Source organism: Polistes fuscatus, unplaced genomic scaffold (assembly GCF_010416935.1).
Source record: "Polistes fuscatus isolate 324 unplaced genomic scaffold, CU_Pfus_HIC Scaffold11, whole genome shotgun sequence".
NCBI lineage: Eukaryota > Metazoa > Arthropoda > Insecta > Hymenoptera > Vespidae > Polistes > Polistes fuscatus.
The window spans coordinates 1,196,041-1,213,826 of NW_025113009.1; the positions used below are offsets into that span (position 1 = coordinate 1,196,041).

A 17,786-nucleotide genomic window follows, 5' to 3' on the forward strand; every position below is an offset into this window, starting at 1 on the left:
TTACGAATAAACCTAACGTATCTTTCTCGTGAATTAATATATTCAGAGACTATAGAATAGTTTCAAATACGTATGCGTGTTTTTTTCCTCTCTTCAACATTTCCCTATTTTAAATCATACGTTTCTTTTTTTTTTTTTTTTTATTATTATATGTATAAAATAATAGTTTTTATCGATCGTTATCACGTTAATACTCTCGTGAATATTTAACGGGAATTATGACAAATTATTTTCAAAGAGACACACACACACAATATGTATAAGAAATGATTTGGAAAATAATTATTATATCGTACATAAAATTTTAATGAATGTATTATGTATACATGTATATAACCTGGATATAGTTTTCTAACAAATAACGAACGAATGAACGATTAGCGATTGTATCTTAAATTATACTCGTGATCGTTTTCACGTTTTAACTTTCTAATCGTGATTTTGAAACGTTTTCCTATCGTATTAACAATTATATATATATATATACATACATACCACGACGAAGTAGAATAGATTTTTTTTTAGTTCAAATACGAATTATTTCAACAAATTCTATCTTTTGTATTATCATTTACGTTCGAATTCGCGAATAATACAGATTCGTTATTTTTCTTCTGCGACATTGAAACACTGTTGTTCATGTCAATTCAAACGTGACCCTTGACAATACGGTGTCGGAGTATATGCGTTCACGACGTGTAGGCGAATACATGTATCTGATTTACGTATATACATACATATTTATATACTCGTATATGTGTGCGTGGTATAATATATATACATATGTGTGTGTGTGTAAGAATACGTACGATATACGATACGGTTCAAGTACGACCGATATCATCGACTGAATCTATTCTCCGTCTCTCTTTTGCTTTACAGAAGGAAGAAGGAGGTACAGGTAGACACACACGAACGAGTTTCACACACACACATACATATTTATTCTCGAGTAGGTGAAACACGCTTGACTTTCCATTCATGTTTCTCTTTTACAGTCACACGCGAGAACTGTTCGTTCTGTCTGCCCTATCTCCGCCCAATCCCCATCCGCCGTCCCCCCCCCACCCCCTCATTCCCTTCTTCCTTATTTTTCTTCGAGAGTAAAGCGCAAATATCGTTTCTATTCTAGATCTCTTGACATCAAAAAATTCTATCTAAAAATTATAATTCTCTTCGAAGCGAGCAAAGAAGTGTCGTAAAACTAGATTATGTAACTTTGGGAATATATTTTTGAAATATATACGATTGAGAGAATAGATTTGATGATCACGAGTAAACAAATATTCTAAAGATATCGACACATTTGATTAAATAATTCCAAGCCATTGCATTTTAATTAGTTACGGGGCATATTTTCATTTCTATCCTCTCATCCAGCTTCTATTCAAGTGTTAAGTATATTCATCAAGTTTACGCGTATTTCCTATTTACGAATGAACTAATGAACGAACGAATGAACGAACGAACGAACGAACGTTCGTGCTTGATACTTTTGTTAAGGTAATTATGAATTTTTCCCGTTTCCTCATTTCTATCTCTTTTTTATTTTCTTTCTCTTTCTTACTATACGATTAAATAACTTATGATCAATTAATTGCATTGTTCGTTAAGAAATTCGACAGGTGCTTGAAAGGTGGATCAAATTCATTGAAAATAATAGAATTAATAAAATTATTATATATATAATTATAATTTATTTAGAAAGCACCGAATATTAATTATTTAAAATCTAATAAATAATTAAATCGACCATGGACAAGGAGGTAAATAAAAAAACACGATGCCTATCGTTGACCGGAGAGAAAAAGAAGAAGGGTTCTTGTCCACTTTCGTATTTCCCTCTCTCTCTCTCTCTCGCATTGCAATGATTGTACGGAAAGATTACACGAAGCTGCTGCCTGCTGCTGCTGCTGGTGCACGCGACAAAGGGAGAAAACAAGAGGAAAAAAGACAAGAAAAAAAATGAGCGAACATCCGCGAAGAAGATAGCAGCAAGCTTATCGCAAATGTTACGCCGGACGAGCGACACACAATCAACGTCAGTCGCGTTTCGTCGGTCGTTCGATGCGCGCCACTGGACTTTACGAATTCCCCTATTCTTTTCTTCTGCATCCCGACCGTCTCTCGATAAAATCCGTTTATTTTCTCTCCGTACCGTGAGAACTCAGTGACCAGTGATTTAAGATATAAAATCGATACGCGAGTATCATCGATAGTGTTGTAAAAAAAAACTCTTTAGATTATTGACCAATGGTTTTTATCAAGATACAATACACACCTGAGAATGACGATTCGTATATTTTCACGTGCGTGTAGGATAATAACATCTTTAATACAAAATTTTGTTTTCTTCTGAAAATGAAAAAAAGAAAACAGAAAGAAAATAGAACGAAATACAGAAAGAGAGAAAGAATTAGTCATCATTTTGAAATAATCTTCGTGATTAATCTCGTTGGAATTTATCGTTTCAGTGTGCGTGTACGTGTGTATGTGTACGTGCGTATATATCTGAAAACCCCATAGCCGGACGACCATCCCATGGACCAAGAAGAATTTTAAGCAGATTCCCTTGAGATCACCCTCGCTATTACTACTACTACTACTACTACTACTACTACTACCTGCTATTCCTAGACCACTGAGAAAAGAGTTTTCCCTTTTCTTTTTTCTTTTTTTATCACGTATTTCCTAGGAAGTTAGAGCTTGGGGCTTTATCGAGAAACGAGGAAACAATTTATCCATAGAGCGATTTTGTTTGCTTTTTCCCAATCCTTAAACGAAACACCGCGCGATCGTTTTCGTAAATTTAACCGCACTCGCGCCCTATTTGCTCAAACGTATAACCGGATTATATGGGACGTGAAAGATATTTTCTCTTTTTTTACTTCGAATTATTATTTTATTTATCTTTACGACTAATGTAAAGACGCGGACTTTCAATATCGTATTATTTTACTGTCGATTTATTCGTTTACGTTATTAGTCTGATTTATCTTCCGTTCACAACAGGATATATATACACGCAAATATATATATATACACATATATATATATGCAGTTTTTTCCTACTCGATCTCTCGTTGTAAGGGAGAATAAAACTTGTTTTTTTGTTTTTTTTTTTTTTTCTTTTTTTGCGATAGGAAGAGGAACTTTCTCTATCGTTTTGTCGTCGTTTCTCTCATTCCGGCATTTCACGGATACTTTCTTATAGTCGGTTTTTAGGGTCGCGCGTGACGCCAATGGTGTCGAGACGGCCGACTGCAGGATGAACCGAAAATAAAGTAGACGGGCGCCGAGAGAGCAGTGTGTGTATGAATATGCTCTCTCTCTCTTTCTCTCTCTCTTTTTCTCTCTCTCTCTTTCTTTCTTTCTTTCTTTCTTTCTTTCTCTCTCTTTCCTTCTCTTTCTCTCTGTTCAACCCTCTCTGCTTCGTATACGCCTAGCGGAGGTCCAACGAGAAGAAATTTTTAGCCCATGTAGATTCACGAGAGAGAGAGAGAGAGAGAGAGAGGAGAGTAGAACGCCCCTTTTGCCTTTTACCAAAGCCATTTCATAAGCAAACGAAAGAAATTGTAAGTTCGTGTACCGAAGTAGAGTTTTTAAAAACGTGTTTCATCGTTCGAAGAAAATGTACGAAAGAAAGGAAAAAAGGCTTTTCAAGATGGTCGTTTTATTCTACTTTTAAGTGAAAGTTTTATAAAGCAAAAATGTCTATGAAAGAGATACCTCCTATAGTTTTCAAAATACGTACTATACAACGTCGAAATGTTTTATTTTTATGCCTTTTATTATGCCAATGATTCTTTTTATACGTATTTCGAAATTGACGAATTTTATAGGTTCAATTATCTAATCTTAACATCGTTAAATCGTAATCGCGGCGAGATTTTAAACGTTGTTGAGATTCATTAGATTATTTGAGTCTTTAAATTTTACGAGCAAAATTATACACGTATAGGTTTCATCAACTAAATGATACGCTCTGAAATCACGTGTGTCGTTTTATTAGAAAAAAAAAAGAAACCCGCGTAAAAATTTTCGTTCTTTATAGCGACGTTCATTCGTCGTTTCATTTCAAATTAATCTTCCTCGATTGTAAAACTACGGTAATAGGACATTTTATTTGATACTTTTCGTATAATTGGATTCGATGTTAGAGAGTAGAGTCCGTAATTAAAAATAACAAAGAGTAATTATTGATATCTAATTTTGATAATCGTAATTACATCGTTGAAATTATCTAAATAATTATTCTTTTTTCTTTCTTTTTTTTTGTAAATGATTACAGATTAAAAAATAATTTAATCGTACGTAAAACATCGCGTGCGGTCGCGTTTTAATTTATCGTTTGACCTAAATTCGTATAATTCAAATTACACGATTGGTCACGCTCGTACTTCATAATTTTGAGTGAATAATTGTTAGTTAACAAAGTTATTCTCAATGTTTCATGATCCAAGGAGGGGGGGGATACGTACGTTTTTACAGTATGTAACCGCATAAAAAACCTACGCTTAGAGTTATTTCTCTTCTTTCCATAAGAAGCATTATCGTTTTTACGCGATCTATCTCCTCCACACTAGATCCATTGTCTCTTTATCTGCATTTTCTTATCTTTGGAGATTCTTATCTTATAGGCTTAACGGATCGTGGAGTATTCAGGATGCATCTTTTGAAGTAGGGGGATTTTTAAAAAAACTATGTAACTCCTGCTTCTTAATTTCCTTTTTTCTATAATACTTACAAATTAATTACAAATACGTTTTGTACGTAAATAAAATGATTCTAATGAATGGCATATTGAAAAAATTGGAAACAGCATTTATAAGCCCATTTTCTATCATTTTCTACTATCTACTTATTTATCACTATATAATTTGATTAAATATATAAATTTAATCTAATTTAATTAAAATAACGTATACATTAACGGACCGTTGCAAATGGGACGACTTACGCCAATTTCGAAACAAATATAAATACCTCCGATCGTCGGATCAATTTGATAAAGAAATTTTCGTACAGTTGAATACTCGTAATCGTAAAATCGTAAAGATGAAAGTTCCTTAGTCATCATCATCAACCCGTTCGTTCGCGAGCTTATTTCTAGTCGACGACGACGACGACAGTGTGCTTGCTTGCATGTGTGTGTATGTGTGCGTCCGCGTCCGGACGCCGCCAAGCCGATCTGCTGCTGCTGACCCACGAAGAAGAAAAGGAATGATACGAACGAGCACCGTACGTTTTATATACTGCGTGTGTAGAATCATCACGTGACGGACTCGACTCGACTCAACTCGGTCTTTGGCCCTCTTAAGAATCGTCAACGATTCAGTTCGCCGGCGCGAAGCGCGAAGCGTGGTTCTTCTAGATTATTTCTGTCTCTGTTTCTCTCTTTCTTTCTCTATCTCTATCTCTTTCTTTCTTTCTTACTTACTTTCTTGCTCTCTATCTATCTATCTATAAATATAAATAAATTGTTATTATCATAGTAATAATAATATAAAGTTTATATTATAATAGTTTGATTTCTAATGTACGAAGGTCGTCATCGAAATGTCTACATCTTCGTGCTTGTTTTTACTTTGACATGGTAACAACTGCGTTCATTGCTGACAAATCAAACACGTTCTCTATCTCTCTCTCTCTATATATATATATATATATTCGTAATCATATGACCGTCAATAGATAGATAGATAGATAGAGAGAAAGAGAAAGAGAAAGCTAACTAAATAGTTAGTTAGCTACGATAAACAAGAACTGTTATATATGTATACTTAGGTAGTGGAAATTTTGAACGCGAGAGGAAAATAGGAAGGAAGGAGGAACGATCGGTGAATTATATTCAATAAAAGTGGTTATATCGTGTCACTTTTTATAACATTGGGTGTGTGCGCGTCGTGTGTGTTATTATAATATTATATCCGGTGAAACGATGAATCGAAATGTTATATATCTGTTGTGGGATGATACTGTTATATTATTCTTCTTCTTCTTATTCTTCTTGAGATAGTGAAATAGAGTGAGCGTGCTTCGATAATTTTGATTCCAAAGTTGAGAAACAAGGTAGAAACCAAAGTCAACGAGATGTTGAAATATATGAATCGGACTGGACGACCTCGAGTCGTGGTGAGGAAAAGGAAAGGACGGTCGTTGTCCAGAAGCTGGCCTGGTACACCTATAACTTTGTCCATCGCCTCTTCTGAGGTAAAGTTATAAGGAATCATTTTATATATTTTTTTTTTTATTCTATTTTTTGTCACAATCTACGACAACTTATATACAAATTTTCCTATGGAAATTATAATTCGTTCCAATTTGTTTCTTGGTTTACACACGCGAAATAACGAAACAAATAGCATAATAATTATGAATTATCGTGATCTACATTTATCGGAAAATCAAAATCCAAAGTATTGTGTCTTGTCTCTTTTTTTTACATACGTGAATAGATAGGAAGAGAGAGATAGAGATAGAGAGAGACGCAGTGGTGTTCGCGCGCGCGTACGCACCACACGCATATACATGTAAACGCCCACATAGCTCTGGCAGGCCCACGCAGAGCACGAGTAACGATGGGAACAGACGGAAGACAGCAAGGAGGAGGAAAGAGGAACTTTATAATGATTATTTCTTACTCGTCCCTTGGATACTTTGTCGAGATGCATCGTTTTCTTTTTTTTTTTTTTTTTTTTTTTTTTTAGAAAGATCTTTATCTCTTTTCCTCCCCTCACCACCCCCACACCACTTTCTCTCTTTGTCTATTTATCTTTCATAAAAATCGAGATCAAAACTTTGAGATTGAAACTAATTGTAAAATCGAAAATGTGTTGTTAATTTTCTTTTCATTTTTTTTTTTTTTTTTTTTTCTTATATCTTTGCCCTTTATCATTTTTAATTAACGATTTTTGTATGCTTCGTTTCCTTTGACTTTTTATTTTTTCTTTTCTTTTTTTTCTTTTTTTAAATACATAGAAAAAAATTTAATTAATATTCTTATTAGATATCTGTATAATATTTTACTTTTAATATTTTTAATATTTTGTCATTTCTTTTTTGCTCTGATAAACAAGGAGAAAGTTACCGTAAACTTTTACAGAAGATTGACAATGTTTGATAAAAAAAGTTTCGATTGAAAATATTTCTTCATTGGTATTAAAGAAATAATAATGTTCGTTATATCGACGAAAACACGTTCGTATCTGCTTTTCTTCCCCCTTCTATCCCCCACTTCATGCTCTAAACAATAATTATTTATAATTCGCGGATTACGCAATGGAAATGCATGCAAAATTTTTGTCCGATGGGTTGTTTTTAAATTGCATCACACGCTGCTCGCGTTTCTCTTACTCGGTCATCGCGATTGCGTTTTCGTCGTGTGTCCGATGACCGTGATGTCATTTATACGAAATTGTCAATAAACGCGATTGCAATCGCATAATTTTCCGATTTTTTTTTTCTTTTTTTTTTTCCTATCCTTTGTGTAATCAGCTTTGTCATCAAAATGTATACTTCGATGCATAAAGGTACACGCGTGTATTTATTATGCACGTTTGTTTTTATTCGGATAATTCGAACGATTCTCATTTCGAGATGGCGATTAAAATTTCTTTTATTACAATAAATATTTATTTATTTATTTATTTAATAATATTTTATTGACCCTAGAGCCTAGGCTCCCTAAAGGCCATTAATTACAGTATAGTACAATGTAATGTATAGATAAAACAAAACGAAAATTAAAATTATGTAATTATTATTAAACTTATCATTATATTAGTAGTAACGCACAGTAAGTAGATAAATGTAAAAAGAAAATAGTAAATAATAAATAAAAGTATAATAGTTCTATGTATAATAGTATATGTGTAATATGTGTAATAGTTCTAAGTACAATAGTTCTAAATACGAACAACAAATATATTATTTCTTCTATTTATCATCGAAAATATAAAATTACTTATCGAACACATACACACACACACAAACTAATATTAATATTTTTATTAATTATATCCTATCTTGGGGTCTTATAGTTAAAAATAAAAAAATAAAAAAAAAGAACGAACTCGACTATTAACGAAATGAAGATTTATCCTTAATGTATCGTTGCAAAAGAGAAAGCTTATCAAGGAAAGAAAGAGAGAGAGAGAGAGAGAGAGAGAGATGTTGTCCTTAGAGAAGACTGCGTGACAATATAATATATCGAGGGTATATATAATTAAGAACGAACGCCATTTTCCATGGTAAAGTTCGCGTGGTAGGTTGGTATTGTTTCGTGTTGCCCCGTAGCTAAACATTCATGCTCCGGTGGCGACAAATAATTTTCACTATATTTATTTTTTCTTTTTTTTTCTCTTTTTTTTTTTGCGGAAATCCTTTTCTCTTTATCCTCTTCTCATTCTCATACTCAAACAGGTCTCTCTCACTCTCTTTCTCGTCATAGTCCCGATGAAACTATTTTTCGTTCCGAAATTGGCTAAATATTTGTTCGGACAATCGAATCACGAGGGAGCGGTTCTGTGAATGGCGAGTATAACCAGCATATCTGCCGGAAGTCCGGCCTACGAGTTCCGGCCCGAAGCACGTACGTTTTCTCGTTGTCTCTTGCTTTTTCTCTTTTCCCTTCCTCCTTTCCCATCCTCTCTCTCTCTCTCTCTCTTTTTCCTTTTTCTCTCCTTTTTTTTTTTTTTCTATTACTCAACAACACAAACTGCTATCCATATAACTGTCATCCGAAAAAAAAAAAACTGTCTCCGTTGCAAGCAGCATATCGCGTACACAGTGACGCGGAAAGTTGATGCAGCTGAGGCTCCCGGAGCTTCCATTAGCAGCAGGTGGCACGATCGTGATATAGATTATCGTAGAAACAATGTACACATACATAGATACATATAATACATATATACGCAAAGGATCTTTCGATAGAATCCATTTCAAAACGAAATGTTTATTCCGGTAAAACGAAGAGAGAGAGAGAGAGAGAGATATGGAATTCCGGTAGTCTCACCTGTATTTTTTAATTTTTTACGATAATAAAATAGCGTTTAGATTAGATGATAATCTTGTACGTAGATAAAATATTTGTCAACCCCGACGATATAATGATAAAGAGAAAACACATCTCAACGGATTGAGGGGGGGGGTAGAAGTTTAGAAAACTTTGATGAAAAATATCTGAACTTTGTCGACGACCTATTTTTACTTCCGGTTTATGTTTCCTATCATTTTGCAACGATTAATTTGTTTTTTTTTTTTTTTTCATTGCAGATCGATTATCCAGAAGTCCATGGAGGAGGAAGGATGCATCGGCCACCGCATCCGCATCCCATAACAGACCATCGTCAGGTCAACCTGGTCTTCGACGATACGGTAGGTATACACAACCTTTCGATCTTTCTATTCTTCGAAAAGAAAGAAGAGAGAGAGAAAGAGATAGAAAGAAAAAAAAAACAAGAAGGATGGGCGTTTGAATTGGTTCCTCCTTAGTTAGTTCCTTCGAAAGGTTACGACCGGATCGATCACGAGAACCTTTTCCGCGTCGACGTTTGATATCGCCCTCTCGTTTATTTCCATCCATTACATATTTTTTTTTTGTCCTTCTTTCTTTTTACACACCAGTCTTTACGAGATCATCCGATATTGCGTCATAGAGTGTGATACGTGTATATACGTAAGCGTTAAACCTACATATGATGAGGACGAGAAAGAGAACAGAGAGAGAGAGAGAGAGAGAAAGAAATATGAGGACAGGTAGTTTTCTTTATCGACAACGATGTGTGACGCGTGTGCTCTTGCCTACGCACCACCACCCCCAACCACAAACGCACTCTCGTGCTCAAACTTTTTATACGTTTGTGAAAGAATAGTAGTCACGTGCCTTTTTCATCCTACTTTTATATGCAAGAAGTACATATGCACGAATCTCACGTTTTAAAAATCCAACTTCTTTCATGGTATATCTATCAAACGGAGATATATATATATATGTATATCCAAGTTATTTCCATAATCTTAACATAATTTCCATCGAAATTGGATTAATCTTTTGGAAGACGAATTAATTCACGATAACTTGGTCACATAGTTGCAATTGACATTCTTTCATTGTATTGCTCCAGATACGAAATTCCTATTGGGAGAATGTATAGGTATACAAGATCGTCGTAAGCCCGATGATGACGCATTCTCAACATTGTCCTGTCGAAGTCCTTGGAATATTTGAACGCTAACAACTTGGAGAAAACTCCCCTTCCTTCTCTTTTCCTATCTCGTAACATGAATGTTGTGTTATTGTTGCCATTGTTGGAAATAGTAAGAAAATGGATATCGTTTATTCTTGTTCATGACAATTTGCCGTTTAGGTAAGGTCTCTCTTTTCTATTTTCTTTATTTTTAAGAGAGAAAAAAGACAGCAGGAAAATTGAAGCGAGACGCGAGACATAACGGCTCGTATAAATCATACGGCGCTCGGGCAGTGGCCTTTGAGTGCTCATTCTTCGAGCTGCTGGGCTGCTGGATGCTTTGAACGGACCGGTGTACGTTCTCTCAATCTTTCTCTCTCTTTCTTTCTGTCTTTCTTTTTCTTTCTTATCCATCCTCTCTCCTTCTCGCACCTCTTTCGAGCAGACCGGAGCGTCGATTGACCAACCTCGACTTTCTTAAGCTCCTTTCACACAATAACATTCGCCTAGCAAAGTCAATCTCTTAGGACTTTGAAAGACTATCAAGATCAATTCAGGTGTCATTGTTTGACTAACCCTTTAGTAATCGTTTCTCTAAGAAATGAGCACCCCTTCCTTCGCTGACGGAAGTCTCAATATTCAATCATTCTTCAAAGTTCATTTATTTCTACGAATTCAATTTATCAGCTCTCTTTTTATCTACGAGATATACTTTCTCCGTATTTGTAAATCGATCCTTTTAAAATGTCTGATTCAGGGATGTAATTCTTTTACGTTTTCTTTTTTTATTTTTCTGTTTTAATTTTTTTTTATTATTAAAATTATAAAAAAAAAGAAACAATCAATCGAAAGTCATGGACGTGATCGTGTCGTCTACGTTTCTGGGTAACTCGTCAATGTCCATGAACCTTGATTGGAAAATTTTTTCTCGCCGGAGAGAGTCGAACGAACGAACGAACGAACGAACGAACGGACGAACTATCGGACGAATTTCATCGTATGATAGACGTACGGGAATTAGATTAGAAGTTTTAAGTGAAAAACTTTATGCCGGTATAGTTTGAATTAGATCGACGTTTTCCAATGAATTATCGGAATTTGAAAACTCGTGTAATCCATTTATATTAAAAAGGGATATGCGTATATTTTTCTTTATAATAAGTTAGTTATTATTCTAAATAAAATCATCGATAAAGATTTCTTCGAAAGTTACTAGGATGGCATGTTAGGATATTTGAGGAGTTGAAAGATCGAGACGTTTCCAAGAAAAAAGAAGAAACAAATTTCTTTCACTATGGCGAGCACGCCAGAATGTTCGGAAGCTACAGGTGGCACCCTCCTTCGAAGGGCACCCCCCGTTGAGACGGACCTGAGTGGCCAATACTCTCGTTGGCCAGGTCACGTGATCTCCCGCGCGCTCTCGAAGGGAATGTCAGTGAATGAGGGTGGGAGAAGGGAAGGGGAATGACGACGAAAACGAAGAGGAAAAGAGGAGAGAGATTGAAAGATAGAGAGAGGATGAGAGTCGAGCAAGTAGCAGCTTCTCTCCGTTCCAATGAGACAGTTATACACGCTTCAGATGCCAAAACTATTAACTACGTAGTGACACGAATCGATATATTGCCTCTCTTACGTTATTACCTCCCTTATTTCACAACGTTATCGTTCGCCCATTCTATCGTTTTATCGAACCGCTCGGAAATATATTTATGAATCATAACCATGCGTTAAAAACATATTAAATTCTTTATGTAGGATTAAGAAAAGAAAACATATAATTTTTTCGTGACATTTATTTTCCTATAGACGAAGAGAAGAAAAAAAAGAAAGAAAACGAATTTTCTTTCTTGAAAGTCTGCCTTACCGATTTTCCCGCCTCTTGGCATAGGTGGAAATTGATATTCAGATGGCGCGCTCGGTCTTGTACGAAGGCGAAAATTGTCGAAGTTAACCGAAGTCGATCGGTCTCGTCTCCGAAGGAGAAAAGAACTTCAGTCCCATGTTCGGTGCACTAAGTCGACGGCCTGTGAGGCCACGATATTACTCGCGCCACGAGTTTTATGAAACACGCACAAAGAACCTTGTCTCGTGGGTGTGTATCATAGGGGGGACGATAGTATACGGTAACGGGACGGGAGAAAAGACACGTTGCGTATGGCATCGATATTTTTATTGTCGTCCTTTTTTCGGCACACGAGGAACGTTAGAGAATAACGACGCGTTAAAAGTCTGAATTAAGTGTGTGCGTGTTATAATAGTGTGGTGCAGCGTGCGTGCGTCGTGTGTGTGTGTGTTGTGTCGCGTGTGTTTGTATATGTCGAAGATGTCCACCACGAGAAGCGTGGATATCTCGATCTCGTTTTTTCATCGCGATTAAATCGAAAGAAAGTGTGTTGTGTTGAAAGGAAAAAAGGTAGATAAGGAAAGTCGTTTTAGAAGAACGTCGATTAGCTCGGTGTGTTGCTGCTAGTATTGAAAGGAAAAAGGTTGAGTTCTTCGTTCAAGTGGAAAATTATTGTCGATCAGAAAACACCATGGACGCCTTCGGCATGTATCAAGTAAGTCCTGTTATCAAAATGACCTCGTAATTAGTCGAGTATCCGATGAATCTCTTGGGGAGATGTGACATCGTAATGATGATGATGATGATGATATTGACGATGATGATGGGGTACGACGATGCACAACGGCGTTCCTAGAGATGACAGATGTCGCGACGTTTTGTTTGGACACGAGCGACTGTATGCGTTAAACGGCGCGCCTCTATCTTATTCTCGTTGCATGCGTGATGTCATGTCTCGCATACGAAGACCTAACCTAACCATGTACAAACAGCTCATCCCAATCACACACGCCCATTCTTGGTATTTTCTTTAACTCGTTTATGGCATATCCCATGGAAAAATAAAACAATGTTTTTACCGTTAGACGAAACCTCATGATCCATTCTAATGCTAATTTTCTAGAGATTATGACAGGTTGCTCGTGTTTATCCATCGATGCGTTTGACAGATGGAGGAAACATCGTACAATGATTTTTATTTTTAATTTTATTTCGATTCTATGATATAATAGATTTTCAAAAAAGATCTCTTTTTCTCTTTCAATTCGTCGATTAGGTTTTTCCTGTTATTTTGTGAGACCGGACGTCGTTTGCTTAACGATTTCTCAATGAAAACAATCATGTAAACAGTTTGCTTAACCTTCTTTTTTAGAACGTGAGTAGAAATTGAATTGCGAGGAGATAAAATATTTAATGAATCTTCAATGCTTCCGCAGAAAGGCTAGAATTAAATATTTATATTAATACATTTTTTGGAGGTTAATTATTAAATATTGTATGATTGTTATTACAGTTTTCACAAGGCCTGACAGGTAGACCGGAGCTGTATCAAAAATCTAATAGGAGTAGTCATTCAAGCGATACAAGTTCTGCGTACAGTGGCTCAGACACAATGACTTCTGTACAAAGTTCTTTGGATGCGGATGCAGATGAGGTTGATCTTTCCGGCCTTGTCGAGTCTATAGTGGACAGCGATGAGGAGGAAGATCTTGCCGAAAGTATGGATGTAAGTATCGTCCTATAATTTTTAATCAAACTGTTTGGCGCATAGAATTTGATAACAATAAGAGCGTTCTTTATATATTCAGAGTTTGAATGTTCGGGATGCTGTAAGAGAGTGCCTGGAAAAAGATCCTGTGGAAAGATCGGAAGAAGATATAGAGACACTTTTAGAATTTACACAACAACTAAAGGCCTTCACCAATATGACATTGGCTGTAAGAAGAGCGCTGTGCGCCGTAATGGTATTTGCAGTGGTTGAACGAGCTGGAATGGTTGTTTTAAATGATGGAGAAGAATTGGATAGCTGGAGTGTACTTATCAATGGTACGGTTGAAATCGAACACAGTAATGGGGAGGTCGAGCAGCTTCATCTTGGAGATAGTTTTGGGATCTTGCCTACCATGGATCGACTTCTACATCAAGGTGTTATGAGGACAAAGTAAGTAGGTCGATTAGAAATCATTTTCTTATATTTTAACAGAAATAAAAACTAGTGTTTTGTTTTAGATGCGACGACTGCCAATTTGTGTGCGTCACACAAGCAGATTATTTTAGAATTCAGCATCAGGGTGAAGAAAATACAAGAAGGCACGAAGAGAATGGTAGGGTGACATTAGTTACGGAATTAAGAGGCGCCTTGGATGGGGGTGTGCGCAGGGGTCACGTTGTGATTAGAGCAACTCCAGAGCGCTTAATGCTACAACTTATCGAAGAAAACAGTATTACAGATCCCACTTACGTGGAAGATTTTTTATTAACTCATCGAACTTTTATCAATAGCCCTTTATTAGTTGCAAATCAATTATTAGAGTGGTTTAATCAAGCTCAGGTCAGAGACCGTGTTGCACGTGTTGTATTACTTTGGGTAAATAATCATTTTACGGATTTTGAAACGGATCCAGCTATGATGGAATTTTTAGAAAATTTTGAGACTGGGTTAGAAAGAGAAAAAATGCAGGGTCAACAGAGGTGAGATGATCATTTATTTATTGAATGTGAGATTATATATATAATAATTGCAAGAAATACGAATTATATATATATATATTTTTTATTGGAAATTTTCAGGTTATTAAACATAGCCTGTGCGGCAAAAGCAAGAACGCGAAACGTAACGTTAGCAAGGCCTAGCAGAGACGAAATTCTCCATTTTAGCATTTTAGGCGGTTACGAGAGAGGTTTTGGAATTTTTATTTCAAAAGTTGATAAGAAATCGAAGGCTGAGGATGTTGGTTTGAAACGTGGCGATCAAATTTTGGAAGTCAACGGACAAAGCTTCGAACATGTTAATCATGCCAAAGCATTGGAAATTCTAAGAGGTTCCACTCATCTCAGTATCACCGTCAAATCTAATCTTCTCGGTAATTATTCACAAATATAATTACGATTTAAATATAGATGATGTGTATCATATTTGAACACTCGATTATATCTATGCGCAGCTTTTAAAGAAATGCTACAAATGCCCGACAATTCTCCAAGGCCAAGAGGAAGGGCAAATAAGCCAGAAATTCCAAGACTTCAATCTGATCCACGGGCAAGACTCTCTACTCACGTTGATCCTATAACTCCAGTAAATCCTTTAAATCCTTTAGTAGGAGGCATGCATCTCTTGATTCCGGATAGTAACGTTTCTCCTTGCAAAGATGCCAAAAAGGAACATAAAGGATTTATGACTCTTGGACCTAAAAGGAGGTTACAAAAAGCACTTATGAAAATGAACATACTGCCAAAGAATACAATCAAGTTAGTATTATAAAACATATGCGTAATACGTATTATATACTCTATTTATAGAATATTTAAAAAAATAAACTCGTGTTCTCTTTGATTCTTAGCGATGGTGTGCACTTAGATGATCCTCTCGCTCCACCACACACACCGCCAGGAACGTGCGGCTCACAAACCACAACTAATCTTTATCACTCGAAAAGTAATCCCGATCTTACATCATTGTACTGTTACGACGATCTTAGAGCACCGGATTATCCGGAACACGTATTAAAGGTTTACAAGGCTGATCAAACTTGTAAATATCTTCTCATTCATAAAGAGACAACGGCGCACGAGGTAATTTAATTTACGGAAAAAAAGAACATCACATGTTTAATTGCGATTAGATTTAATATCTGTTATTCATTTTTGTTCTGTTTTGTTTAATTTAAGGTGGTGATGCTCGCATTACAAGAGTTTGGTATCACCGAAAGTAGTTCGAATTTCTCCTTAGCGGAAGTGAGTGTTGGCGAGGGTGGCATGATAAAGCAGCGTAGATTACCAGAACAATTGCAAAATCTAGCTGAAAGAATTGGTTTAAGTTCGCGTTATTATTTAAAGACTAATGGTATATCCGAAACTTTGGTAGCGGATGAACAAGCGCCGGAACTTATCCGTGAATCTCAAGTACATTTTCTACAATTAAATGCCGTGGAGGTAGCTATCCAGTTAACTTTACAGGATTTTAGTATATTTAGGTGAGTGATATTTATTTATTAATTTTCTTTTTGATTGAAGTGAAATTTCTTTAGACGTCGTTTTCGAAGCTTTGATGATTTTTAACGCATATGAATTTAACAATCGTGGAAACGTTAGAAAAAATGTAACTATGCATATTCATTTGATACATTGAAAGTCGTACGTCATCGTTTATCGAATTTTTCAATTCAAATTCACATGTTCAAAGAGATACGGTTCGTTGGTTTAGCGAATAAATCTTGTTCGGTTAAATTTTTTCTATGCCGGCTTTTCGTGAAATTTTGAATGAATAAAATAAAATAAAATAAAATAAAATAATTGTAACTTTTTCGTCCTCTTTTCAATAGCGGAGTTTTTCAAACTTTTCTACTTGTCGACCCAATTTATTCGAGCAAATATATTTGCGACCCTGGATGTAGATTTTATATACTATCTTCTCTTTCAATATCATAAACTCACATACATATCATCCATGTAGTGTTGCCTAATTGATTTTGAATTAATTTTCAGTCGTTGCATTTTTTATGAATTTTAAAATTTTTCTAAATGATGCAATCTTGGCGACTCAATACGGGGTTCGTAATCCATGCGTAAAGAAGCCCTGTTCTATTGTAATTTTGAAAACATAGAAATTTCATTTCTGGTGCATGTATTGTCTTACTCGTTTAATATTTTTTTTTTTTTTAATATATCACCTCATCGTTATTTTTTACAGACAAATTGAATCTACAGAATATGTGGACGACTTATTTGAATTAAAGAGCAGGTACGGAATACCAATGCTCAGTCAATTCGCGGAGCTAGTCAATAGAGAAATGTTTTGGGTCGTTACGGAAGTGTGTTCCGAGCATAATCTTGTGCGCCGTAGCAAGATTATCAAACAGTTTATAAAAATAGCTCGTAAGTTTGTTATCAATCTTGTAGGAGTATTATAGACTTATCATGCGTGTAATTGGAATCCTCGTTTCAATTGATTTTTCTGATTTTCTAAGGTCAATGCAAAGAATGTAAAAATTTTAATTCAATGTTCGCAATTGTATCTGGTCTGGGTCATGGCGCGGTTTCAAGGTTGAGAGCATCTTGGGAAAAACTGCCAAGTAAATATCAGAGATTATTTAGTGATTTACAGGAGTTAATGGATCCTAGTCGTAACATGAGTAAATATCGTCAACTAGTAGCATCCGAACAAACGCAACCACCAATCGTAAGCAATTATTACTATTATAAATTTTGAAAATATTTGTATGAAAACGTTGTTGCGTTATATTTAATCGATTGTATTTTTGTGTGACAATTAGATACCCTTCTATCCCGTAGTCAAAAAAGATTTGACTTTTATTCATCTGGGTAACGATTCCAGAGTGGAAAGCTTAGTGAATTTCGAGAAGCTTAGAATGATCGCAAAGGAGGTTCGAACTTTGACGAATATGTGTTCGTCTCCGTACGATTTGTTGACTATGTTGGAAAGAGGTGGTCAGCCACCGAGTTCCGCGATGGTAGCTTTGAATCAAATGACAACGGGTAATCAAGGTACAGCAGATAAACGCTCTAGATGATAA

At 35.7% G+C, this 17,786-nt stretch overlaps 1 protein-coding gene across 6 annotated transcripts in view; it reads left to right on the forward strand.

The window, feature by feature from the left end:
* LOC122526461 (rap guanine nucleotide exchange factor 2-like) overlaps positions 1-17,786 on the forward strand; it is a 133,225-nt gene that overhangs the window by 104,917 nt on the left and 10,522 nt on the right. For 4 of the 6 annotated variants that reach the window (XM_043649876.1, XM_043649875.1, XM_043649878.1 and 1 more), the window contains 11 exons: positions 9,277-9,378; positions 13,547-13,759; positions 13,842-14,194; positions 14,263-14,724; positions 14,824-15,116; positions 15,198-15,501; positions 15,594-15,825; positions 15,922-16,226; positions 16,943-17,127; positions 17,220-17,431; positions 17,526-17,757. In XM_043649876.1, the coding sequence (XP_043505811.1) occupies positions 9,277-9,378; positions 13,547-13,759; positions 13,842-14,194; positions 14,263-14,724; positions 14,824-15,116; positions 15,198-15,501; positions 15,594-15,825; positions 15,922-16,226; positions 16,943-17,127; positions 17,220-17,431; positions 17,526-17,757 (2,893 nt within the window). Of the gene's footprint in view, positions 1-5,996; positions 6,214-9,276; positions 9,379-12,197; positions 12,749-13,546; positions 13,760-13,841; positions 14,195-14,262; positions 14,725-14,823; positions 15,117-15,197; positions 15,502-15,593; positions 15,826-15,921; positions 16,227-16,942; positions 17,128-17,219; positions 17,432-17,525; positions 17,758-17,786 lie in introns of those variants that run through there. The other 2 variants (XM_043649877.1, XM_043649880.1) reach the window with 2 other exon arrangements.